This window comes from Euleptes europaea, chromosome 3 (genome assembly GCF_029931775.1).
Source record: "Euleptes europaea isolate rEulEur1 chromosome 3, rEulEur1.hap1, whole genome shotgun sequence".
In the NCBI taxonomy this organism is placed as follows: domain Eukaryota; kingdom Metazoa; phylum Chordata; class Lepidosauria; order Squamata; family Sphaerodactylidae; genus Euleptes; species Euleptes europaea.
This window is the reverse complement of record NC_079314.1, coordinates 63,566,751-63,593,284: the sequence shown is the minus strand read 5'-3', so window position 1 is coordinate 63,593,284 and position 26,534 is coordinate 63,566,751. Positions and strand designations below refer to the sequence as shown.

The window sequence follows — 26,534 nt, the reverse complement described above, 5'->3', positions numbered from 1 at the left end:
AGATGGTTACGGTGCAAGCAACCTCAAGGAATGTGCTAACACTTTCTTTGTATTATATCAGCCATGCAACTGTAAAGCTTCCAATAAAATGCAGAAAACCTGCGAAAAGAGGTATGTGAAAAGGAATTATATTTTGTAGCCATTTACTCTTTATTGCTACCGTTCTCAAAGTGAAGAGGCTACAGCTGTTAATACAGCAGAGATATTATTCACCCTAGATCAATTTTCATGAGTAACAGACTAGACCAAGAAAGGAATTACAAACTAATCCTTCCTTTCTGTGCAATCCAGTTGCCACACATTTGGCAGTAAAACATCCATCTTACTATGTATACCAGTCATCAATCAGGCCAGAATGGAAGTTGTATATGAGATGTTATGCCTTAGCTTGTTAAGATCAGGGCATTTTAAATACAGATTTAGCAGGCAATGATGCCACTATGTTTTTTGTTTTTTTTTAAGTTGAGATCAGGACCCATACTTTTGCATAGCCATGTAAGGGCCGAAAGTCTCATTAGTGAAATCACTCCATCAAAACAAACTTTCAAGATGAATTTTGTGTCTCCTTCATTGTACTTGTTTTTGTTTTAGACTTATTTCCCTGATAGGATTCCTTCCTCCATCCAACCATGCAGCTCCTCTGACAGAATGGCATTACTACTTATGGAACATGGAGCAATCCCTGATTCTCCCCTTCCACGGCAGACACTGGGTTGGATCTAGATTAAATTTCTCATGGTAGAATGGAACTTCTCTACCTCCTCCTTCTCACTGCACCCACTGCTCTCAACGAAATGCTGTTTCTGGGGGATAGAGGGCCCTGGGAAATGACATGAGGGGGATGTCTGCAACTGGAAGAGGGAATTGGAAAAAACGTAGATTTACCGTGCATTCCTGAGATGCCGGCATGTGGGGTCAGCAGGGAGGAGGCGTGGCTAGCCGTTTCCCACATGCCACCAGGATGAAAAAAGCCTTTTAAAGGCTTTTTTAATTTACAGCTAATTTGTTCTAGCCGCTGGCGTCCAAGGCCAAAAGGGCATAGGGAGTTGCCTAATGGCAGTTCGACCCCCTGGCCCACCCTGGGAACACCCCCCCATACCAGTGCTGCAAGTCTCCACCATGGCCTGCGCCACGGGAAGACTTCACCGGCAGAGGGGTGACGTGCAGCTCCGTGGCACTCGGGCACCGACGGAACTGCCCTCGCCGCCAGCATAAGTGCATCTTGTCCCGTGATAAGATGCACTTTTGCAGCAGCGAGGTCATGCCACCTCCTGAGAGGATTCGTCCCCTCCCTCAGGAATGCATGGTTAGTCTTTATCCTGCCCTATACCGTGCCTAAAGATCTTCTGATTAGGGCTGTCAATTGAGTTCGTCCCGAACCGAAAAACAGCCAAATTCCCCCCGATTCGGCAGTTTTCAGTTCAAGTGGAGCCGAATTCAAAAAAGGGCGGGAAAACGACGAGCCAAATTTGGCAAGTTCATGGTGTGCCGAATAAATTTATCAAATTCGGGGGCTCAGAATCAGCAGCATGACCGTCAGATAGTAAGCAGCATTCTCCTGCGGCCAATCGGTGGCCAAGCTGGGTCTTCTTCTGGCCAATCAGTCGTGATTGAGTGTGTGAGCCCAGTTGCTGTGCGGCCCGGGGAGATAAAGAAAGAGTATCTGTTTGTGAGAGAGAGAGTCCCCGTGGGGGGTGCGTGTGCACATTCGTGCCATTCCGTAGCTCCGGGGGGGCATTTTGGGGGGTAGAGCCCCCAAAGTTTCAGCATAGCTTCAGGGGACCCTTCTTGCAAGAACCCCCAAGGAAAGATAGAGTCCATTACCTTTCTGGCATGATGAAAGAATATATATGCAACATTCATAATTGTGAAACTTGGACCTCATGAACTTTTGTGAAAAGCTTTTATGTACATAGAGAGAAGAATTTTTGTGTGTGTATATTTTCATGTTATTTGTTTAATCGCTTATTGGGTGGTATTCACTGGATCACTTTGTTGTTGTTTGTATTATATAGTATAACTTTTGCATTTTGAAATATATAGAGCCGTGTGCTGTTCTTTTTTGATAACCACCTGGAGATTGGCAACCCTATAAATGAGTATAAAAGCAACACATATATGGAATTTTTCTGAACATAGTAATATGTTCTGATACATTTTAAATGATGTTAGGTTGGAAAGGGAAAGCAATTGTTTGTAGTCATTTGGAGAGTCTTCAAGCTAAGCATCTTGATACACCACTAGTCCACAGGAGCAGAAAGAGAAGTCTTGTGGCACTTCAGAATAGCTACTTATTGTAAAAAAGTATTCTAGCATACTTTTGACCCCACTGAATCTGTTAACAAGCCAGTTTAGAAGAAAAGCAAAAAGGAGAACTTTGAATGATTCTTTATGTTTCGAGACCATTTTCAGGTTAGAAAGCCATGACCAAAACAGTTTGAAAGCTGCATAAACCTCAACAATTCCAAACCGAATCAATTTGCTGCTGACATAACTTTTAAGGCTTTGCATGCATTTTTGGGGGGGGGGGAAGGCAAGCAGATAAGTATCTTTTACATTTAAAAATGGCTGTATGTTTACCTCTCACAATGTGGCTATACATGATGTGACTTTTAAGTATGTGCAGTGGAACTGAAGGACTGATATTTTAGGAAGAGCCATTGGCTTGCATCCAGCAATGTGCAAGTGGAAATATAAATGGACTTAGCACAGTTCCGCTTGCATATGATCTTGTGCAACACATATTTTAGCAAAGTTGTACACCTCTCTAAGTCAATGAGCTTCGAAAGGCATAACTCCTCAGGATGGCAACGTAACCTAACATGTGTCAAAGAGGTATGATAAAGTACAAGCTGAGAGAACACAAACAGGCTTAAGACAGTCAGCACTCCCAGTCCATGAGCAAGTAGCTACTCTTTTCTACAGCTGCACTGTATGTCTGGTTAGCCCATGGACCTACATTCATACTGCAAGGTTAACAAGAGTCTGCTTATAACTGGGATTCCTTCCTTGTGCTTTGCATGGGAAAGGAAGAAAAAGAGAGAGAGGAGTGATCCCTGGACACAAGTCTGTTTTGCTGCCTGAATGGCACTCATTTTGGTTTGTTCTTTTACCTTCAGACCAGCTGGGCTGCTTATACACATGGTTGGATAATGCACATGGTTGGATAAAGCACTATAGCTATCATTTGCAACTGGATTTTCCTGTATAAAATGCTAAAGGGCACATTGAAAGGGCATTATGCAATATGTGTGAAAACAGCAGGATTCTAAACCATGGTTAAACCATGGTTTAGAATTCTAGTGAGAAGTCAAGGGTGTGTGTATTCTCAAGTACTCTCAAGTCATTTCTGAATTATGGCAACCCTATAAATTAATGATCTCCAAAATGTTTTGTTGTTAACAGCCTTGCTCAGGTCTTGCAAATTGAGGGCCATGGCCATTGATTCCTGAAAGGGGTGAATTCATCTTAGTCTAGTGTTTCAGCTGTGCCCACTCTGCCTTGAGGGACTCTGCTAGACATTTAGCCTCTTGACAGAGTCTAAACTCCTTACAGTATTGCTCTCAGCTTTGCTGACACACAACCCCCCACCACCACATTAATGTGTACATTAAGAAGGAGTACAAACTGCAATTTGTTGTTTCGCTTGATTTGGATATTATGGAAAACTGAAGATAGAACCAGGAACCATCAGCTTTCAGTCACACACAAGGACAGAGCTCATGAACCAAGGTTTGTTTGTGATATTCGAATGCAATCTGTGACTAAGATTCTGTCAGAAATTATGGCATTAGTAACAGCACTGCCAACACATCGTCATAATACAGTATTTACTCCAATGCAAGACTAGTTTTTTTTTCAGGTATGCCATAAAAAAGAGGGGGTCATCTTAAATTAACATACAAATTAATTATGTCCAATAACAAAAAAAAAAAGGTATATAACATTATCACGGGAGTCATCTTACATTTAGGGTTGCCTTTCTTTCAGGTAAATATGTTAAATATTGTAAAAATTTTAAATATTTCCTTCTAGCCACCAAACATCAAGCCTTGTTATGAAGCTGATATATATATATCTTCATTATTTCAACACGTTCTTATACTGTTGACACAATTAGCTGTGCATTAGCAGGCCACCACAGACTTTAATCATATTTGGTTTCCAAACTGATGTCATAAACAACACGTTAGAGCCTGTGACATAACCCAGGACATCTCTCACAAGATTTTGTGACTCTAAGGACTCTGCCCTTGCTACTTGCTCATGGACTGGGAGTGCTGACTGCATTAGTATTGATAGCATGCCTGCTGACATTTGTCTTCACTGAAGGGGAAGTCAGATTGAAGGCAATTTATCACAATGGATTGATTATCAAATCGGAGAACATTGTTTGATTTAAATGACAGAATGTTAAGTTATTTCCTGACCCCAAACAGAAAATGTGTGGAAGCTATAACCTCGGTTCAAGGACATCTTAAATGAAACATCACTGTTTTTTTCTGTAATGAGCACTATAGAAAATAATGTGTATTATTAGGGATAGTCCTCTGTGGTTAACTCCTACTCAAATTGAGCTAAAAACTGATTAAGTGATGTCCATATGTATCTGTTTAAATGGCTGATGGGATTAAAGAGCTTTAAGCCTTTAGCAAAGGAACATCATTATATGTCCTTTGATACACATTAAGTTCAAGAGATAGAGAGAAATTCTTTTTCTTTAACAATTGATTGTGTTAAGGCACAGAGTAGATTCTGCAGCAGGTGCTAAAAGGTGACCACTCTGATGGTGACTCCTCTGATAATGATCCAGGATCAACCCGGAAATCTCACAATCCATAATCTTTAGGACCCTGGAATCAAAGAAGAAATCCTGAAAGACCTCTCTAAGGAGAAATACTTACCAGGCTCTGAAATTGAGAGCTGAAGCTCATATTCTTTCAATGAAAATTTTGAATTATCCAGCCTCCAGGCAAGACTGTTTATATCTGTTTCTTGGTCTCCAAGGAGAACAGTCTGTGGCCACCCAATTTTGCCTCAGTGCACAGTGTCCCTTTACTTTCCCTGAAGCTTCACATAAGACATAGGGCCTTCATTATACATTAGGCTCTGCTATGGGTTAGAAGAACATAGCTAAACTATGAAGACTCTCAGACTAACATCTGACTTTTCTGTCAGCTCAATAAGGTCCTGCAGAATCTCCTCCTGCCTCTGTTCTGTGATTTTTCCTGCTCAAAATCAGTCCTTCCAGGACTAACTTAATGTCCTGTGAGATCACAGTCTAGCTAGAAGCAAGCACAAGGTCAACAATACAGGGAAATATGAATGGACAATGAAATCCTATTATGTCCTTTCTACCTGCCATTCTAAGTGCACACAAGTCATAGTTCAACGACTACACTCAGAAAATAAACATTTTAAAAAGAAAGTGAGCAAAGCACACCTGAATTTTGTTATATAATGCAACACACTGCTCATTTTGGTCATCATGACTAGGGGTGTGCTGAACCAAAAAAAAAGAGGCACAATTTCAATGGAACTGAAAAGGCAAATGGAGCCAAAAAAGCCATTTTTTTTATTTTCAGGTCCATTTTACCTTAGGGGAATCTTTGCAGGGTTCTGGGGAGGCTGTGTTTTGAGGTAGAGGCACCAGTGTATTTTCAGGTGACTCTCCTTAGAAGAACCCACAAGTTTGGTAAAGATTGGGTCTGGGTGTCCAATTTTATGGGCCTTGGGGGTTCTTCTAAGGAGAGTCACCTTGAAATTATGCTACAAATTTGGTGGCTCTACCTTAAAAAAAAAAACACTCCCCAGCCCCACCAAGATTTCCCATAGGTTTTAATAGACCTGACAATTTCCGAATATTTGAAAAAAAAAATCATATATGTATGGGGATTCAGCTTTTTCAGATTCCGCCCCCCCTCCCGATGGGTCTATTAAACCCAAATCTGAAAAATGCCAGGAAAAAAATTGGTTCACACCCACACTCTAGATCTCTGTGTTTACTCCTAATTGATTTATTGGCCAAGCAAATATTCATCCTGCCCTGCTTAGAAACAGTATTCCTCTACTTGAGTAGCATAGTGTATCTACTGAAGTAGTGTATTAGAAGTGGCTAGTAAATGTGGATAGTAAACATAATTTGTACATTATTCTTAATTTTTTTGGCAAGAAATCAATGTATTTTGCCTGGAACAGTTGATAATTATGAATGGATGATTAAGGTTTCAGGTTCAGGCAAATTAGATAAGATTACAGAAATCTGTACCCTTGCCTAACAGAAGTCTTTAGCTCCGTTTTTTCAAGTTATTCGCTGTAGTTATGACAGCATGAAATTTGCTTTGTTAAAATGAAAAATGAAAGTCAAGATGCTCAGATGTCTTCATAAGGCTCCTAATTTGTAAAATAATTTGATTTGAGAGAAATTCTGGAAGTCAAGATGTGCACAAAGCACTTTCCAGTTCTTAAAACCTTGACATGACTTTTCCCAATTATTGCCCAGTCTCTAATTTTCCCTTTCTGGGTAAGATGATAGAAAGAGAAGTTCTGAACAACTCCAGGTCTTCCTGAATTATTCATCTGCTCTAGATCCCCTTCAGTCTGGTTGCAGGCCAGGCTATGGGATGGAGATGACCCTGGTGTCTTTAGTCAATGATATCCACTTAAATGTTGTTATTGTTTTTATCCCAACCTTTCCTGACATAAATCAGGCTCAGAGAGGCTAACAACAAGTAAAATAGGATGCAGTTAAAATAAAATACATATTAAAATGGTCAAAATTCTTAGCCAACATTAATTTCCAGATGGCGCACCTACAATAATAATGGTGAGACATAATCAAAGAAGGAAGGAAAGGGAAAAGGAAAGGGAGAGGGGAAGAATAAGGGGAAAGGGATGAAAGGACAGAATGGCCAGCTACAGTGGAATTGTTGCTGTCTTCAGCCATGGGCCTGGTAGAACAAACTGAGCCAGGTCCCATGGAGCCCGGGTCTCATTTGATAGGGAGTTCCACCAGGCTGGAACCAGAGCCAAAAAGGCTTTGGCTCTGGTTGAGGACAGCCAGGCACAAACTTGGAGGCTACCTTTGATTCTACAATACCTGCAAACTAGGCAGGTATGAGGAACTAGGGCAGGTGGGAGGAAGTTGCCGGGAAAGAAGAAAAAGAAGAGTTGATTTTTATACCCTGACTTTCTCTACCTTTTTAAGGAGACTCAAACCAGCTTACAATTGCCTTCCCTTCCTCTCTCCACAACAGACACCCTGTCAGGTAGGTGGGGCTGAGAGATTTTGGAGAGAACTGTGACTAGCCCAAGGTCACCCAGCAGGCTTCATGTGGAGGAGTGAGGAATCAAACCCAGTTCTCCAGATTAGAGTCCACCGCTCCTAACCACACTGGCTTTAAAAAGGGGAAAGCTGAAGCAGGGTTAGTGCAAGGAGGGGTTACAGGGGAAATGAGGAACCCATGGGTTCCCTCCACCCCTCCTTGTTCTTTTCAATAGCAAACATCAGGTTCAAGTGCCTATTACAAAAACAATAAAAGTGGTCCAGCCACTGACAAGATCAAGTTTTAGCATATTAGGAAAACCTTAGGTTTGCTTAAAAATATTAGTTTGTGAATGAAAAAAAGAAGACTGAGCATGGGGAAACTGGCATGTTCCGCTCAAGCTCCTAAGAGTCTGGATAGGAGGGGGAATTTTTCTGTTGTTTATCCCTGTCTGCAATTCCTTGTGAGCTCCCAGCTAGCTCCCTTCTAAATTTAAATCGAATTATGCACTCTTCTCCGAGTATTGTTGGTTTATGTTAAATACAAGTCAGCAACTGCTAATCTTATAAAGAGCGATATTTCAATGTGCTTTCAATGTTCTTTCACCAGAACACAACTGGATAAACTGCTCTTGACAACAGCACAATCAAGGTTTACATTTTCCACCTTAGAAAATGCTAGATTTTGTGGCTGCAAAACATAAGCAGCAACAAAAATCAGAAATGCTTTTCTTTTACTTCTCCCTTGAGTCCCCTTAAACCTTTTCAGGAAGAGGTCAGAGTTATGCTAGAAAGGTCAACCGTACAGTCAGAAGATCTCTTGGTTGGAATATTTCCCTTTATAAAGCCAGGGATTTTTTTTTCTTTTAGCCCAGTCAGGTTTCTGTTCTCTCCAGTTTTATATGTATAGATATAGATACATATATATCTTCTGTTCATCAACCTTTATTCCTGTGGCTCCCCCATGCTGAGCAATTTATCCTCATAATCTACACAACACAATGATAGAAATAATGGCAAATGAGGTATGGAGGACTAGTTTCTATAATATTCATTCATCCCAGATAATTTTAGACCGCAGAGGTAAAAGTCTAGCCCTAATGAACATGGATTGGACCCTAATGGATTAATAACTGAACTATGTTCACTTAGTCATCAAGCCAAACAACTGCAGGCTTACTTGGCAGATCTCCTTTCTATCCAACCAGGCAAGTAGTATGAACTATGCTTCTGAGGTATTTCCCTACTATAGCCATATTTTAAGCTCTGTTCCCAAATCTGTTGAGTTAGAACACAAGTATGTATTTTGTTAAAGGCCCAATCTCAACTTTCACACAACTACTGCTTGAATGGGCAAAATGGGTATGTAGTTCACCTTCAGCTCAGTAGCAAGGCTGCCGATTGAGACCCTGGCATAAGAACACACCTTGCTTGTCCTGAAAGGGTTGTGTCGGCTGGCAATTCATTTCCAAGTGCAATTAAAAGTGTTGGGTTTGCCTTAAAAGCTTTAATGGGGCAGGCGTACATAAAGAAACATCGTTTCCCAACAAACCTGCCCAAATATTGAAATTAATTTCTGAGGCTCTGTTTAAGAAGCAGGTAAAGACATTTCTATTCTCCTGGGCATAGTGCAGAATTTGTTCCTACTCTGATTAGACTTCCATTCCAAAAGAATGGCTCCAAGCCACCTCCACCCTGCCTTACCGGTGGAATTAAGATGCCTGGCATGCCTTCCAGATGCCTCAGTGCATCTGGCCACTGAGACAGACCCAGATGCGGAGGCTAGAGCAATTTCAGAAGGGATGTGGAGGAGGTAGGGAGATTTCAATTGCTACCTGAGGAAAAAAAAGCAGCACTGGGTGGACAGGAGAGAAGGCAGCTGCTCCCAGGGATATGCCGCCTAATTCTCCTGTGAACAACTTATCTAGATTAGCAGAGGTGGTCTCTGATGTGGTGCTGGAGACACCCAGATTCATTGTTCTGGGGGACTTCAACATTCATGCCAAGGATACCTCACTGGAGCCAGCCCAGGATTTTATGGCTTCTTTGTCGACCCTGGGTCTCTGCCAAATTGTGACTGGCTTAACACATGAAAGAGGCCACACCTTGGACCTAATCTTTTGCACTAAATCTTTGAGGGAAGGTTTGATTTCAGGGCTGGAGATTGGCCCTAAAATATGTTTTAACCACTACCTACTCAAAACCAAGGTCAACATGGCTCCAACACCCCACAGAAGAGCCTGCCAATGGAGACTCATGAATCCTAGTAGATTCCAGAATGCTCTAGGGAATTTTAGGATTCCACACATGTGGTCTGTTGACGTTCCAGTAGAAGCATGGAATTTGAGGCTCCTTGAAGCTATTGACAAGATCACCCCTCAATGACCTCTCCCGCCCTTGGGACAAAACCTAGCCCCCTGGTTTACCACAGACCTCTCTTACCTGCTGCTATAACTACCCAAGTGGTTCAGTTCCAGGACACAGAGAACCACACCAGGTTTCTCTGCTAAACTCCTTCCTATTTCCCCTTCCCTTTTGTAATTTTTCTATATAATAATGAGGAAAATGCTTTTCTTTATTTCACTGTATCTGAGGAAGTGAGTTCTAACTTACGAAAGCTCCTACTGGAATAAATGTTGCTAGTCTTTAAGGTCTACTTGACTTCTGTTTTGTTTTGTATCAACAGACTAACATGACTACTCACTGGAATTAAACTAAACTAAAGCCTTGCTGGGGAAAAGCCCTGCCTGTCCCTCCCTACTTTCTAAAAGCACCAGAAAGGTTGTCAGTGGGCACCATGACAGGGACGCCTGTACTAGTATATAACAGCAAGCCAAGTATTTTGCAAGCAAACTTATAATATGCAGGTGACATTGAATGAACACCGTAGCTAGCACTACCTATTATTTACATTGCCAAATTCAGGTCAGGTAACATGGCTATCTGTAGAATGCACAACACTTTAATCAGCAGATTTTGGGGGAAGCCTGACTGCCTCAGCTGCTTGAGTGAAAGTTTAGTGAAGTAATTTTCTAACTTAGATTGTCATCCAAAATTGAGTATAGAGATGGAAATGAAAATGTGATGAATGTGTAATCTGTAAAACCTTGACCCAGGAAGTCTGATATCAGTTTCTGCATACAAGAAGTAATGGATGCATGAAAGATCCTTGGAGTGGAAAAGTGGGATCCAAATGTGATAAATACTTCCGATTTCCACTAAACTAAATGGAGCAATCTTCTGTATTATATCTTGTTTTGGAAATTTTATGTTGAAATATTTATTATTTTATTAAAACTCCAGAAAAACAAAAACCATGAACACGAAAATCTTCGATGTACCTACTTGTTCAAAGTAGTTCCATTGCCTTGCTATTTACCTTTTTATAGTGCAAGCCATAAACCACTTCAAACTAATTTACTTCAATTGACTTCAAAAGAAATATAGTTGGCACTTTCACACAGTCCAAATAACGCACTTTCAATCCACTCTCAGTGGAGAAAATGGCTGCTTTGGAGGGTGGATTCTATGGCATTATATTTGGCTGAGGCCTCTCCCCTCCCTAAAATATGCCCTCCTCAGACTTCACCACAAAATATCCCGGAATTTCCCAACCTGGAGCAGGCCACCCTAACCAGGCCTGGCCACAATGAGCCCTCCCTCAAAGGCCAAAGTAGGCCTGGAAAGGGCCCTGCCTCACCCCCCTGCCTTTTACTGACAGAACCAAGTCTGGAATACTGTCATTGCCTAGGAATAGTTACAGAGGGAATCTGTTGCTTAAAGCTACAGGTGCTCCTTTTATCATTTTTTGGTGTGTGTTTTTTTCAGGCGTTTTTCAGGTTTGTGGAAAGATCTGTCTTGCCCATTCACAGTTCCAGTTACCAGATTTAAGTATCCTCAGATTTGGCCAACTTTGCTATTTGTATATAGACAAGAAACTTATGGGGGCTGCTATTCCATTCCCCCCATCTTTTCTTCCTCCACTCTCCCCCTACTTCTCTTAGTCCCTCATTCTTTCTTCCTTCTGCCACCCTTTACTCTCTCTCTACTCCATGCCTGTCACTTTCTCTCTTTCTGCCCCCATCACTCTTTCTCTCTCTTTCTGCCCCCTATCACCCTCTCGGCCTCCCACGTGCTTCCTCTCCCCCTCCCATAGCAGCAGTGGTGGTGGTGCTCCCAGCTACCCATCTACCTCCTCCCCTCCCTCCCCAGCAGCAGTGCTAGGGTTGCCAGGTCCCTCTTCACTACCGGTGGGAGGTTTTGGGGGGAAGCCTGAAGAGGGTGGGGTTTGGGGAGGGGAGGGACTTCAATGCCATAGAGTCCCATTGCTAAAGTGGCCATTTTCTCCAGGTGAATTGATCTCTATTGGCTGGAGATCAGTTGTAACAGCAGGAGATCTCCAGCTAATACCTGGGGGTTGGCAACCCTAAGCAGTGCCAGGAGCTGCTCTCACAGAATCACAGCAGATCTCCCAACTTCAAAGATCAGTTCCCTTTAGGGCTGCCAGCTCCAGGATGGTAATTTCCTGGAGATTTTGGGATGCAGCCTTGTGAGGGTGAGGTTTGGGGAGGGAAGCGACTTCAGAAGGGTAATGCCATACACTCCACCCTTCAAAGCAGCCATTTTCCACAGGGGAACTGATCTCTGTCATTCATATATACTGTTTCTCTCGAAAATGCACTCACTTTCCCATTCACAAGTCATGTTTCTTTCCACAATTCTCACTCTTGAGACAGCAGCAGAACTCTGGAAAAGTACTAAAATACAAAAAAAAAACCTTAGGAGAGTGCAAAAAAGGGTCAGAGCAAAGGGAGGGGGGATAAATCGTGCTTGTACGCAAAATACACAAAATAAGTGAGGTAAGCAGGTACAGAATGGTAGAAAAAGAAACGTTAATTGGACGCAGGGAGGTAATTGGAAAGAGCCAGAGCATGGGGCCTCCTTGGGGGAAGTGATGATTAATGGTGGACAAATACTGACCCTCATGCAAATCATGGGCTCCAGACAGAACCAGTAATATTGTTTAGAATGTAATGTATTAAACCAATAAGCAATGAGTAGAAATGTTGTATAAAGTTGACCAATATGCAAATGATGGCTCCAAACAGAACTTTTTGTAACCAATGACATTGTCTGAAATGTAATGTAATTGAACCAATAAGAGACAAGTAGAATGTTGTATGAACCAATAGCCAATAAGTAAATGTTTTGTAACCAATCGCAAGCAACACTGAAATATGAATAGGTAATGGATCCTAAGAAATAAATAGCTAATGAATCCACTGGCAGTGGATAAAAATGACACCTTTGCCTTTAATCGGGGCTCAGTCTTTTTGAATGCTTGCTAAAGCAGCTGAGCCAGCAGCTGCTAATAAAAACTGTTTTCTTGGAATTCTGGTCTGGGGTCTCTCTTTTCCAGCCCTATTTTTGCCGCAACAGTCTGCTTGTTATTATAGCTGTGCTCTCCTTGCCTGTTCTGTTCCCTTCAACCTACTTTGTGCCAAAGCCTCACCAGGGTTTGGCCTAAAAAGCTGCTTTCAATAGATGGATGGAGGAAAGAAACTGGAAGAACAGTACTTCTGAGAATGTGTAAAATGTCTTTGCCTTCTCACACATAAGAATTCAAGAGCCAATTGCCTCTGAGCAAGCTATTAAGGAGGGTGTTCAAGCATAAGTGTTGAGCCTACAATTCCTTTCCTCTACACAACCCCCCCCAAATTACTCTAGTACTTTCCTGTCTTCCTCCTTCCCTGTTTCCCTCCTGCCTGCATCAAAGACATATTTTAGAAAGAAAACTTACCAGCACAATGAGTAAAATCATGTTTCATGTTTAAATGTTTATCTTGGTGTTTTATCAGGAAATTAAAGCACAGGAAGCTAAAAAGAGCCCTGCCTTCTATTCCTTCCTGGGTTCTCAGTGGACTGAGAGAAGGAACTAGCCCACAGGATCTGCTCATCTAATTTAATGCATCAAAAATTACAAGGGTCCCCAACATGGTGCCCTTGAGTGCCACGGCACCCAATAACACCTTTCCTGGCACCCAGCAAGTGTTTTTAGAAAGTGGGTGAGACCAGGCGGGGCATTTGCCCACTAAAGTTTCTAATAGGCTATTGGAGATCTTTGCTTTGGCCGAAGGTGTCACCACAGCACAAGGATCTTCACTGTGTGATAGAAGATAAGCTGTCATAATTCTATGACTGATTCTGCCTCCTGCAGCAACTATTTTGTGGCAGCTGTTTTGTGGCTGCGCCCATGACAGTGTGTTGGAATTCCAAAGGTGCCCACAGACTAAAAAAGGTTGGGTACCCCTGTATTATGCCAATGTCACTGAGAACTTATATAGTGATAGGATCAACATTTATAGTTTTCACATCACCTCCTGCCTTGTCCTGTTGACTGGAGATGGCAGGGATTGAACCTAGGACTTCTGCATACCAAGCAGATACTCTACCACAGAGCCACAGCCTCTCCCCCATTATTCAGCTGGGATAGACAAGTGCGTCCAAAAAGAAAGAGACAAAGCAAAAGCATAGCCATTGCTTTAAAATCTGGATGTCTTGAGCCTCCCATGTGGACCTCTGTTAAACAAGCACTTGCTTGTAGGGCTTGCTGGGGAAACAACTCATCAGATTTGTAAAAAAAAAAATACAAAAAAACATTACACCTATGCTAAGAGCATTCTCCTTGGAGTGGGTCCAGTAGTGTGTATGAGAACTGTGGTCAAAAAGAACTATAAATATCTCACCAAATTGCTGCGTTATTATACCGCTATTATATTCTAATTAAACCAGAATGTACTTTGGTCTCATAAGAACTTGACAACAAGGATGGTTAATTTAAAACACCATCCTAGTCCAGTTAATTGAAACAAAATCAGCCTACATAGAATTTTTTTTCTTTAAATAAGAAAAAGAAAAAGAATGGGACAGAGAAAGAGGCATGAGTCCTTTTAATGGTTATTGGCTACTGTTCAGCACAGGGTTGGAGCTCTCCCCCCGCCCCTTTCGTCATTATAAATAGCTACTATGGCTTGTTTCAAATTTTTAGATTAAACCAGGCAATATCAAAGTAATAGCATTACAGTACATTTACTGCTTTGCGTTGCACAAAGCTGATCTTTAAAGTACAATGAGGTTGCTTAATTGAATCCAACATGCTGCAAAGTAATTAACATCTGTATCTGCAGCTGCCCAGTTACATTGTTCAGACACCCAAATTCCTAATTCATCATATTTTTCTATTGCATTGTTATTGGTTCCTATTTTCAATAAAAGTACTTAGAAAAATAAAATGCCGTACCCTCACATTTGCCAGGTCCCAATCACTTCCCTCTACCATGATATAAAGTTCTCACTTTATTTGAAACACTGCTATTCTCTATTTGCAGTATTCTTTTAATTTCCCTTTTTATAATATATATAATATTATAATATAGTCAACAATGTTAAAATAGTCCAATAGATAAGACAGTGGGGATGTTTAAAGTACATTGGCTAATTTCCATAGTAGAATTTAGGGCTCAACACATGTTATACTGTTTCTGGATCCATGCTGGGCAGAGATGCTTGAACGCCTGCCAGTTTGGCTCACTTCTCATTTGCTAGTGGTGATCAGGAAGCCAGTTAATTAACAGGCTGTTCAATTGTTTGCAACCTGTTCATGTCTATTCATGGGAATAGGCTATTTGGAGCCATTAAAAGCCGACCCCCACTGATAAGGGCTCAGCTGGGAGTTGGCTCTGATCTTCTAGGGATATTTTTTTCTGTGCCCCCAAAATATTGGGGTGTGTGTGTGTTGTGTCAGGAATTGGAAAACTGGGTCTTCTGATCTCCCATCTGGGCAACTCGCAGACTTGCGGAGAAGTAGCAAATTTAGCGTGCGGTGGTGGTGGTGATCAGAGACCCAGCTAATTTCCACTTTTTCTCCCCACCCTTAGCTCTTGGCTTGGTTTGTAAAGAAAGAGAGATAAATTAACTTTTTCTCTTCTCCTTTTTCTAATGGGGAGCTCAGGAGCATTGCTTCGGTCCCTGGCCAGCTTGAAGGGAAAAGAACAGAAAGGAGCTTTTTCTTCACTCCCTTTTGCAACTTCACTGTGTCACTAATTTACTGAGTGTGCGGGTTCAGAACCCGACTCCCAGCTGATCGCCAATCAGCAAACTGCTCAGTGGCTGTTTCAGTTGCTCAATGAGATCCAACTATATCCCTGATCAGCTCACAGGCTGATCATGAGTGTTGAACAAGGTAAGTTCATCTGCTGAAGGGGTTCACTGATAAGTTCACAGCATCCCTAATGTTGGGTCCTTTCTATGTTGAAAGCTCCCACTGATTTTTGAAAGATAATTCTTCAACACACAGGGGCCCAATGCAGATCAGTACTGTGGTGCATGGTCTCAAGCCTCCCCCAAACAGTTGTCCTAATCTGGAATGGCCCCAGGGAACTGCTTTTTGCACCACTGAGAAAACCTAAGTGTACTGATTTTTTTTTGGCCATCTTCTGGGTCACTGGGTTATGGGGGAGGTACTTGTGAATTTCCTGGATTGTGCAAGGGGTTGGACTAGATGACCCTGGTGGTTCCTTCCAACTCTATGATTTTATGATGGGTCTACATGTAAGTTTCTACAGTGGGACAAATAGCAGCTTCCTGGCCCATTTCAGTCTGGGACAACAGCAGAAGAGTTAAGATTGAATCCCTCTTTCCATGATACCAATCTGTACCAGGCACCCAAGCAAAGAACTAACTTAGTATTAAGGCTTCTTTTTTTTTAATAATTGGAAGCTCCAAACACAGAAATACTAGAACACATCTGGTTTGACAGGGCCTGGGATGGGCCCAGAAAGTGTAACACGGTGAGATCCATACGTAAATACACCATGAGTGATGCTAATACAAGAAAACAACTCGCCCATTATAGATGTTACTAATAAAGCTTCTGCTGTGAGAGAAATATATGACTCTAGTTATTTGCTTACTGCCTGAATTTTCTGTCTGGTAGACTGGCATCACTCAGGCATACTTGTCTTATTGTCCTAACACATGATCCCCAAAGGTTATGTTGTAATTATCCAAATAAAAAAAGATTTATTCCCAGATCTGTTCTCATTCTGCTTTTTTTTTTTTATAAAAGTTTCAATTTACATCCCATAAAGCTCATTACATTCATCTATAAAAAAAATAACTGTGTCTGACGTTATCTAAATTATGTAAGCTCTTTGGTGAAATTGAAGGCATAGCGTCAAGGTCAATAGGTGATGGGCTTAAAATGTAATCCTGTCTTCAAAAGATAGAATTTTCAACAGCCATTCTTTCATGGGGAAATACAGTGGTACACCAAAATTAGAGTTTTGACATAGAGAACATTCAGACTCCTCTCTTGGGCGACCCTTGTTATAACAAAAGTAGGACACTGGGTTTCTTTTTGCCACAGTGCTGTCCTTTCATTTTACTTTTCTTCTGTTACAAAAAGAAAAAATGGTATTGCAACACAAGGGAAGTAGGCTATGTATGAAGAACTGGACTGTATAATTTCAAATTAAAGTGTTCCTGGTGAAAAACACTCAGTATGCATCTGCAGTATTAATTTGCCCAATCACACACAAACACACACATACACACTAAGATTATCATGACTGTATCCACGGCAAAGCCAGTGAGATAGATCTATTGTCCTGCTCTCTATGTCATTCCCAATGGTACTATATTCATTCCCAATGGTACTACACTCATTTCTACAGGTATTGCTGTGTACCCAGGTTTTCCCACGTCCTGCTTTACCTGTAATACCACTCATTTCTGCTAACCACTTTGTAAGGAAATTGCACACATATCATCTTGAGTACTCATGCTGGAAAGCTGTAGTCAATCATACCCTTGCCAGAAACTGCACATGCAGCCAGATATGGACAACTGGTACCCATGAGAAGCCACCCAGTTATTGTATTCTATGTACTGAGAACTAGTGATTTCCTTGTTTGTAATGAGTCATGTTTTAAAAGTCCATACGTTTCTGCAACAATGCCATTTGTCAGAGATAGCTTATTTTCAGAATTGTGCTCCTGAATCATTTTACTGCTCAACGAATTATGAAAGACTATTCACTGGTAGAAGCCTCTTTGGCCACCCTGACAGAAATACTTGTTGGTCATAGTTGCAAGATGTACCATTGGTCTGTTGGTCCCATCAAATATTTTGTGATTACCTTAAATCTAAGCCCTAGCTTTGTTTATTATTAGGGGTTCTCTTACAACAAAGTTGCCACTTAAAATATTGTCGAAGGCTTTCACGGTCAGAGTTCATTGGTTCTTGTAGGTTATCCGGGCTGTGTAACCGTGGTCTTGGAATTTTCTTTCCTGACGTTTCGCCAGCAACTGTGGCAGGCATCTTCAGAGTAGTAACACTGAAGGACAGTGTCTCTCAGTGTCAAGGGTGTAGGAAGAGTAATATATAGTCAGAAAGGGGTTGGGTTTGAGCTGAGTATTGTCCTGCAAAAGTATTGTCCTGTAAGTATCCAGATAATGTGCTAATGAGGGTATGGTATGTTAATATGGAACCATTGTATCCTGAAGTGATCTGTTAATGTGTGTAATCCAAAACTAATCTGTATGGCTATTGTTGAATGTTGTCTTTGTCTGGAGGTTTTTCAGGGCAGGAAGCCAAGCCTTATTCATTCTTAAACTCTCCTCTTTTCTGTTAAAGTTGTGCTGATGTTTATGAATTTCAATGGCTTCTCTGTGCAATCTGACAAAATAGTTGGTAGAATTGTCCAGTCTTTCAGTGTCTTGGAATAAGACCCTGTGTCCTGTTTGTGTCAGTCCATGTTCAGCCACTGCTGATTTCTCAGGTTGGCCAAGTCTGCAGTATCTTTCATGTTCTTTTATCCTTGTTTGTATGCTGCGTTTTGTGGTCCCGATGTAAACTTCTCCACAGCTGCAAGGTATACGATATACTCCTGCAGAGGTGAGGGGGTCTCTTTTGTCTTTTGCTGATCGTAGCATTTGTTGTATTTTCTTGGTGGGTTTAAACACTGTTTGTAGGTTATGTTTTTTCAAAAGTTTCTCCATCCTATCAGTGACTCCTTTAATAAATGGCAAGAATACCTTTCCTATGGGAGATTGTTTTTCTTGAGTTTTCTGATTTTTTGTTTGGTTCAATCAGAAGGGCCATTGAACCAAACAAAAATCAGAAAACTCAAGAAAAACAATCTCCCATAGGAAAGGTATTCTTGCCATTTATTAAAGGAGTCACTGATAGGATGGAGAAACTTTTGAAAAAACATAACCTACAAACAGTGTTTAAACCCACCAAGAAAATACAACAAATGCTACGATCAGCAAAAGACAAAAGAGACCCCCTCACCTCTGCAGGAGTATATCGTATACCTTGCAGCTGTGGAGAAGTTTACATCGGGACCACAAAACGCAGCATACAAACAAGGATAAAAGAACATGAAAGATACTGCAGACTTGGCCAACCTGAGAAATCAGCAGTGGCTGAACATGGACTGACACAAACAGGACACAGGGTCTTATTCCAAGACACTGAAAGACTGGACAATTCTACCAACTATTTTGTCAGATTGCACAGAGAAGCCATTGAAATTCATAAACATCAGCACAACTTTAACAGAAAAGAGGAGAGTTTAAGAATGAATAAGGCTTGGCTTCCTGCCCTGAAAAACCTCCAGACAAAGACAACATTCAACAATAGCCATACAGATTAGTTTTGGATTACACACATTAACAGATCACTTCAGGATACAATGGTTCCATATTAACATACCATACCCTCATTAGCACATTATCTGGATACTTACAGGACAATACTTTTGCAGGACAATACTCAGCTCAAACCCAACCCCTTTCTGACTATATATTACTCTTCCTACACCCTTGACACTGAGAGACACTGTCCTTCAGTGTTACTACTCTGAAGATGCCTGCCACAGTTGCTGGCGAAACGTCAGGAAAGAAAATTCCAAGACCACGGTTACACAGCCCGGATAACCTACAAGAACCAATTGCCACTTAAAGCTTAACAAAAGTGAGCTATGCAGAACACTGAGCCGTTTGTAATGAAAACAGGCTCACAATATATTTGTAAGTGTAATGCCTGTCATTCAGAACTAAGTTCACCGTCTTTTTTTCTTTCCTGTGCTGGAATATGTCCTGGAGCTATGTAATTTAGGTTTCGGATGCCTTCCCGCTCGTTACTATGATCAGGTCACCCATTTTAATATATTACTTCCTTGGTTTTCTGTTTCCCATTGCATCAACTACAAGATTCTATAGCACTCAGAGAAAGCTGTCCACTTTTTTCTACCCTATTGGTAAATTGACACATATCACTCAGTGACTGCAATATTAACTGATGGTCTGTATATGTGAAATGTCACCAATACCGCATCACTCAAAATGCTCCCTCTTTCAATGAAGCTAGATCCCACATTCAATTACAAATACCTGAGGGATGTATATGGGCAAGTAGATTAGTCTGTCCTTCTTCCTTCATTTCTGCTCATACTCCTTTCCGCTCTGCATTCTGTTGTTGCCTCCCCCAGTCCCCATTTCATTTCTTTGCTCATGCAGCACTCTGCTTAGAATATTCACCCCATCTTTATTCCCTACGTCCATGTAGTGTATATGCACTACAGCCATCAAAAAGGATGAGCATTTTTTTCCTTGATGACCCATTCCTGGTCCACCTCTTCCTTGAATGGCTTTAGCGGCAGATTATCCTCTCCTCCACTGCTTTTTTGATGACCCCATCCTCATATGTCATTGCCAGTCCCTGGTCTTCTTCTTTTTTGCCATCAAGTCACAGCTGACTTATGGTGACCCCATAGGGTTTTCAAGGCAAGAGACCTTCGAAGGTGGTTTGCCATTGCCTACCTCCGCATCACTACCCTGGTATTCCTTGGAGACCTCCCATCCAAATACTAGCCAGGGTCTAGCTTCTGAAATCTGACAAGGTCAGGCTATCCTGGGCTATCCAGGACAGGGTCTTTCTTGAAGATATCTAATGTCCAGTATAAAACCCCTGGATGTTTCTAAATCTTGTTTGGCTCCTTGTATACCTCTGATGCTAAACAAATGCCAAAATGTAGTAATAGTAACCATAATTAGCATGCTTCCAAAATAACATTACGAAATAATAGAAAGATTATGATGTTAAAAGGTTAGATGCTAAATACTGTACACAGAAGAAGCAGTGGCTCTCCAAAACAAGCCAGTGAAAAAGAAACTGTTTGTCCCTTAAAATTCAGAAAGGCACAACAGAACAAAGTGAGCAGGTAAAAGGTTTATGCATTAATGTAATACTGTGGTGGGAAAGGGGGTCCTTACTGAACTGGTCTTTCTGCTTTTATAGGAACAATAATCTGTGTTTTTAGAAATAATTTAATACAATATACCACACACTTTGAAACCTTCTTAGATATCTTGTTACATATCACAGTTAAGATAAGCAATTATAAAAGTCAATGGTTAACCAGAGAGTTCATTGCCAGACGTCGAAAGAGGTTGCCATCAATACTTAGAAGTCTGTATTTACAGTACTGTATTTATACACTGCTATATTAAATGCATACAACTTACCGGGCCAAAAGCATTGCTGTCAAAGCTGTGCCCATGATGATCACCTTCGACCCATATGTGACCGTCAGGCACTTTTACATACTTCGTTTTGTAGCTAATGGTTCTAAAGACAAAAGAAAATGTCACTGTTATTGATCTAAAAAAAGATTCTGACTACAAATCAAATGCTGATCATATTTCATCACCATCCACCATCAATAAATTAGTACGAATCTAATCCACTTTAGTTCTCTTTTTTTCTATTTATTTCTGGTGCTATTTATCAGGTATTTCATACACCTAAATGGGATATGGAAGGACTTTTTCTTTGTAGATGACCTTCTCTGTAGGAGCTAGCAGCAGCAACCTAAAAGCTCTGACCCAGTATTTCATTTATGTTTAGAGTTCAGCAGCTCTTTGCTGAAATCTCAGTCCATTTTCAAAGGCAAAGTAGGATGCCTTTGGGGGAAACCTGTTAACTGTGCTGCTGGTTCAAGAGGTCACATCCTCCTGCAAAGCTGTGCTGAACCAAAGCCCCAGCATGATATCTGGTAGCATTCCCTTAAGTGGCGCAGTTAGCTAATTTTAAATTCAGTATTTAATGGCCTTATGGGCCTCTCTCCTCCCCGTCAGATAGTAATTACTTCATTTCATGTGTCACTTCATTTAGACTGCAATCCTATGCAGTTACCTCTATGTGCAGCCCACTGAAGTCAATGACTGGAGCAACTCCACACAGCAGTGTGCTGTTAAAGAATTGTAAGAGCATGAGGCCTTTCTGCCCACCTGTCGGGTGCAGCCTATGGTGAAGGGTGGGCTGCTGCTTGGGGACCTGCCCTCCTTCCTGATGTTCAATGTTGTTTTATTCTGTTTTTTGTCACAGCTTCAGGTGGTTTTTGGCATTGGGCCGAGTCCAATTTGGGGCAGATGCATCTGCGTGCCTACCTTCCCCCTTTTGTGGACCCCCATAAGGGGTCTTGGGGTCCAGCCCTACTGCAGATGCCCAGCCCGGGGACTGTCACGTGGCTCTACTCCCAGGTGGCAAAGAAGAAGAGTTGTTTTTTATATGCCAATTTTCTCTACCATTTAAGGAGGAAGGTGAGGTAGGTGGGGTTGAGAGAGCTGTGACTAGCCCAAGGTCAAAAAGCTGGCTTCATGTGTAGGAGTGGGGAAACCAACCCAGTTCACCAGATTAGTGTCCACTGCTCATGTGGAGGAGTGAGGAATCAAACCTGGTTCTCCAGATGAGAGTCCACCACTCCAAAACCACCACTCTTAATCACTACACCACGCTGGCTCTCTTAAAGGTTTATGCTCAAGTGGAACCACTGGTTCGCCACTCCACTTGGGTTGGGGATTGTTTCATTGGCTGACAGGGTGGTTGTCCAATGCTTGGATCCATGCCCTATACCAGTGATGGCGAACCTTTTAGAGACTGAGTGCCCAAACTGCAACCCCAAACCCTCTTATATATCGCAAAGTGCCAACACGGCAATTTAACCTGAAGAATCCCCCTGAAGGAACCATGCAAAATAACAGTGGCGGGTTAGCTATGCACATGCTAATGGTTATGCAAACAGGAACAAAGGAGCAGGCGAGTGGGAGGGGTGGAATTTCTCCTTTTGCTTCGAGACCGTGAATAGGCAGTTTTAAATTCGCATTTTAAAAAAGAGCTTTTAGTGAACATCAAAACTGACCATGCATAAATGGCCAGGGTATCTGTTGTGGGGACGGGAAGGTGATTGAAAGCCGGTTTGATTCTTCCTTAAGTGGTAGAGAAAGTCGGCATATAAAAACCAACTCTTCTTCAAAGTGAAACTTGATATTTGTAACTGAACCATCAGGGAAAGAGGTAAATGATTGGGGGAGAGACACCTGGCAACCCTAAGGCAAATATATGAAGCAAAACCTGCTCTATATTCAGAGGGTTCCGTCTGAAAAAAAACTCTGCAAGGGGGCTTATTGTTGAGTTCTGAGGATCTGGATGGGGAAAATGTGCATCTGAATGGCAAACCCAATGCAAAACCTCCCATTCATAAATGGCCAATAACCCCCCATGCAGAGTTTTGAATCAAACATTGCTTTCCCCACCCCCCACCCCCCACCCCAAGCCCCGACCTCCTCCTCGCCGCCCGCCTTGGCGCTGCCGGCCCTCGAGCGCGCATTCAAAACCCGGCCGCGCTGTGAGGGGAGGGGGAGGGTGGCGCTTTACCTCACACACCACCTCTCTTGTGTGTGTGTGTGGGGGGGGAATAAACCAGGGGACATCCTGCCCTCCTCCCCACGCCCCCAGCCAAGTCCTCTGACTGGCGCAGGCGCGACCGGGCGGCGGGGCTACAGCTGGGGTGCGGCAGCGCGCCGCCGCGTCTCTGCGCTCCGTCTTTTCCTGGCTGCTGGCTTGCCGGTTCCTCACCCCGTCCCTCGGGAAGCGGGCTGGCTCTCTCTCCACCGCTTCCATCCGTCGCTGCCTCGCCCGCCTGGACTTTCGGTCCCGTCCCGAGCCACTTACCCGCGTGCCGGCAGAGAGGGCTACGCGTGCCATAGGTTCGCCAACACGGCCCTATACTTTGCCAATGTTCCATCTGCTGTGTTCAGTAAAGCTGTGGCCTATGTTAACCCATTTCTTGTGTACAAGCTGTGCAGCATACCATGAAGTGGAAAATACATTAACTTCCAATTCAGTGGGCTTTAGTTCAAATGTAGGGGCTTTGATGCACACATGGAGCTTCCAAACAATGTGGAATAGAACAGATAGAGCTTTGGTCATACCCATAGTTTTCAGGAGCTTGTGGGCGTCTGCTGAAATCAGAACTGATGTTGGGATAAAAAGGGCTTCTGAAGGTGAGGTGTTAGTGGCAGATTAATTTCTACACTAGACATGGTCAAACTGTTTACCTTTGCATAACACAACGTACATTCTATGAGGAGAGAAACAAGAACATTGTGCATTATGAGGAGACGCGCGGGAACCCACAAGAACTTGTGGTGTGAATTTCACCCTCCCCCACTATTTCTTTTTTCCATTTCAGGCCTCATAGCCTCTCACCCTTTCCTGCCTCCTGACCTTCTATCAGCCAACCTACCTTTATCTTCTCTCCATCTTCGGTTTTTCTCCCTACCCTACCCTACCCTACCCCTAGCACATTCTTCCCAGGACAATTATGACTCAGTTTCACAGTGAGGAACCTAAAAGGACTTGTGAAGGGCATCCATTCTCCCCCTTTCCCCCCTTTCAACTTCCCCACACTATTTCCTTCCCCCCTACCTGGCAACCCCCTACATCCTCCCCCTTCTCTGCTTCACACCCACCCATCTTCAACTATATTTATTCTCTACTTCAGTTATAGCTGCCCTTTTCCACAAGGGGGAATCAGAGCACCTTACATAATATTCCTTTCCTCCATTTTATCCTCAGAACAACCTGTGAGCAGGGAGACAGGGAGAGGAAAAACCCTGGCAAAGGGTGCCTCCCCCAGCCCACCTCGGCTCCACCCTCAAAGAAGGGAGGAAGAGAGGAAGAAGCAGTCTGTCAGACCCTGACCCTCCCTCACAAAAGGGGGATGGAAGTGAGGAGGAAGAGGCAGGCTGTCTAACCAATAAGCCAGGTGCTACTTTCCTCACCTCAGACAGGTCTCCCTGATCTCTTGCAGGCCAGGCACTGCTTCCCTCATCTCATCTGGGTGTCTCCCTTGCCTTGCATGGAGCTCAGCCAGGCCAGTGGGGCTCAGCTGGGGCAGGTACTGTCTTCTGCCTTACCTCGCCTTGCACAAGGCTTGGCTGGGCCAGGTCCCACTCTGCTTGACAGAAAGAAACACCACACTGTAGATACCAAAGGTTCAAATCCTCCCATCTCTGTTACCCTTTTAAATGAAGAATACCTTAAAACCTCAACTATCATTAAAGACCAGGTGGAAGTTTGCAATTCTACTCATGGTACATTCTTCATAAATGTGAAACACAGCTGAACTTCCCTGAAGCGATACAGGTTGCAGCTATCAAAACATACCTGACACAATAACATATGTTTTTATTCTATTAAGAATTATCAGAGGAAACTGAAAAGAAATGTAATGCCCCCAAGCAGTTGTCCCTTTCTTTTCAGTACCAATTTTATAAAATACCATGTGAAATCACTTTCCCCCCAATGCATATTAAGTCTCAAAGGGCTGAGAACATTCCCTTGTTTTTAGTCTGTCACATTAGGCATTGTACAAATTATAAAATGGTCATTAGCATGATCAAAGCAAATATATTACTCAGGCTTTTAGCTCAGTTTCTCCTGTTCCGTGTGGTCGCTGCACCCTTTAAAGCCATCCTGCATTACATTTTGAACGCCACCAGGCCAACTTACATCTTAATCTAACAGGGCAGGTGAGAATTCATTGATCTGAAGACTTTGCACTCTTTATTCACACAGTGTAAATTAATTTATAATTCACAAGGTCTTGCGACGAGAGCCTGCACAGCCTAAATTCTGCTTCCTTCTGTATTTTGAATTCAATAATGTTTTCAGCGCAATTAATCATACATTACAACTCCACAAAATTTGTTTTCTTATGTTTAGCCTGCACTTTCCTTTTTGCATATATTTTTTTCATCACTGTTAACACCAGTCAGATGGTTTCATCACTGAAATCTCATGCTCAAGATATGAATCCACAAGGGTGATTATGACATCATCATCAAATGGAATCAGTTGGGCATGTTCTTTTATGCTGTCTTTTTATAAGGAATTGTGAGATGAGCTGCTTTCCCCCATTTTATGAAAATTCCCCGGAAGATCGGAAAAATCTTACCTTATTCTTCTTCTAGGAAATAAATATAGTCCGATCACAGAGGTTAGCAAAAGTTTGCACAGCACTGAAATCCATTCATGATTCTATAGGGAGGCAGTTTTAGTTTATTGTTCTAAATTATGTAAATTTTATTTGGGATTATAGTGTCTGAAACCATGGGATTAGAAATGATTGTATATTTGAATTATTATTAAGTGTGTGTGTGTGTGTGTGTGTGTGTGTGTGCGCACACATGAGATTCCAGTGATGAAAACATCTGACTGGTGTTTTCAGTCTAGTAGTATCAGTCACTGGACAGCTATATATATATGTTCAGATGTTTTCATCACTGGAATCTCATGCACTGGATATGAATCCATAAGGATGATTATGACATCTACATCAGTGTCATATCATTAGATATAATTGGCTTAGCAGTTGCGATAGCAGTGGGAAGCTTTCTGAGATCATCAGAAACTGAGATCTCAGAAACTAAGCAGGGTCAATACTTGGAAGAGAGACCACCGAGGAAGGCAAAGGGAAGTGATGGTGAACCACCTCTGCTTCTCACTTGCCTTGAAAGCTGCTTGCTGGAGTTGCCATAAGTCAGCTGTGACTTGACGGCACTTTAGCAGTAGTTCATATTTCTACACCCCTTTCAGTGTTCAAAGCACTTACAAATTTTAGAAAAGCCCCACCAACTAGGCTACCATTATTACAAGATGACAGGACGCTGAAAGGAAGTGACTTGCTTAAGATTTCTAGTGACTTTGTGACAGAGTTGAGATCGGAACAAGAAATCTCACAGATATAGCTCTTTCCTTAGCTGCCCTCCCCCCAGTGTTCCTCATTTAAAAACATAACCGTCTTCATGTACATTTATAATGCAGCTCTGAAACAGCCTTCTAGGTAACAGTGAATATG

General features: G+C 42.2%; 1 protein-coding gene across 1 annotated transcript in view; it reads right to left on the bottom strand.

Moving 5' to 3' along the window:
• The window catches only part of IMMP2L (inner mitochondrial membrane peptidase subunit 2), a 595,832-nt gene that overhangs the window by 96,738 nt on the left and 472,560 nt on the right, over positions 1-26,534 (bottom strand). Inside the window, exon 4 of the mRNA XM_056846163.1 lies at positions 20,857-20,959. Coding sequence (XP_056702141.1) covers positions 20,857-20,959 — 103 coding nt within the window. The remainder of the gene's footprint in view (positions 1-20,856; positions 20,960-26,534) is intronic.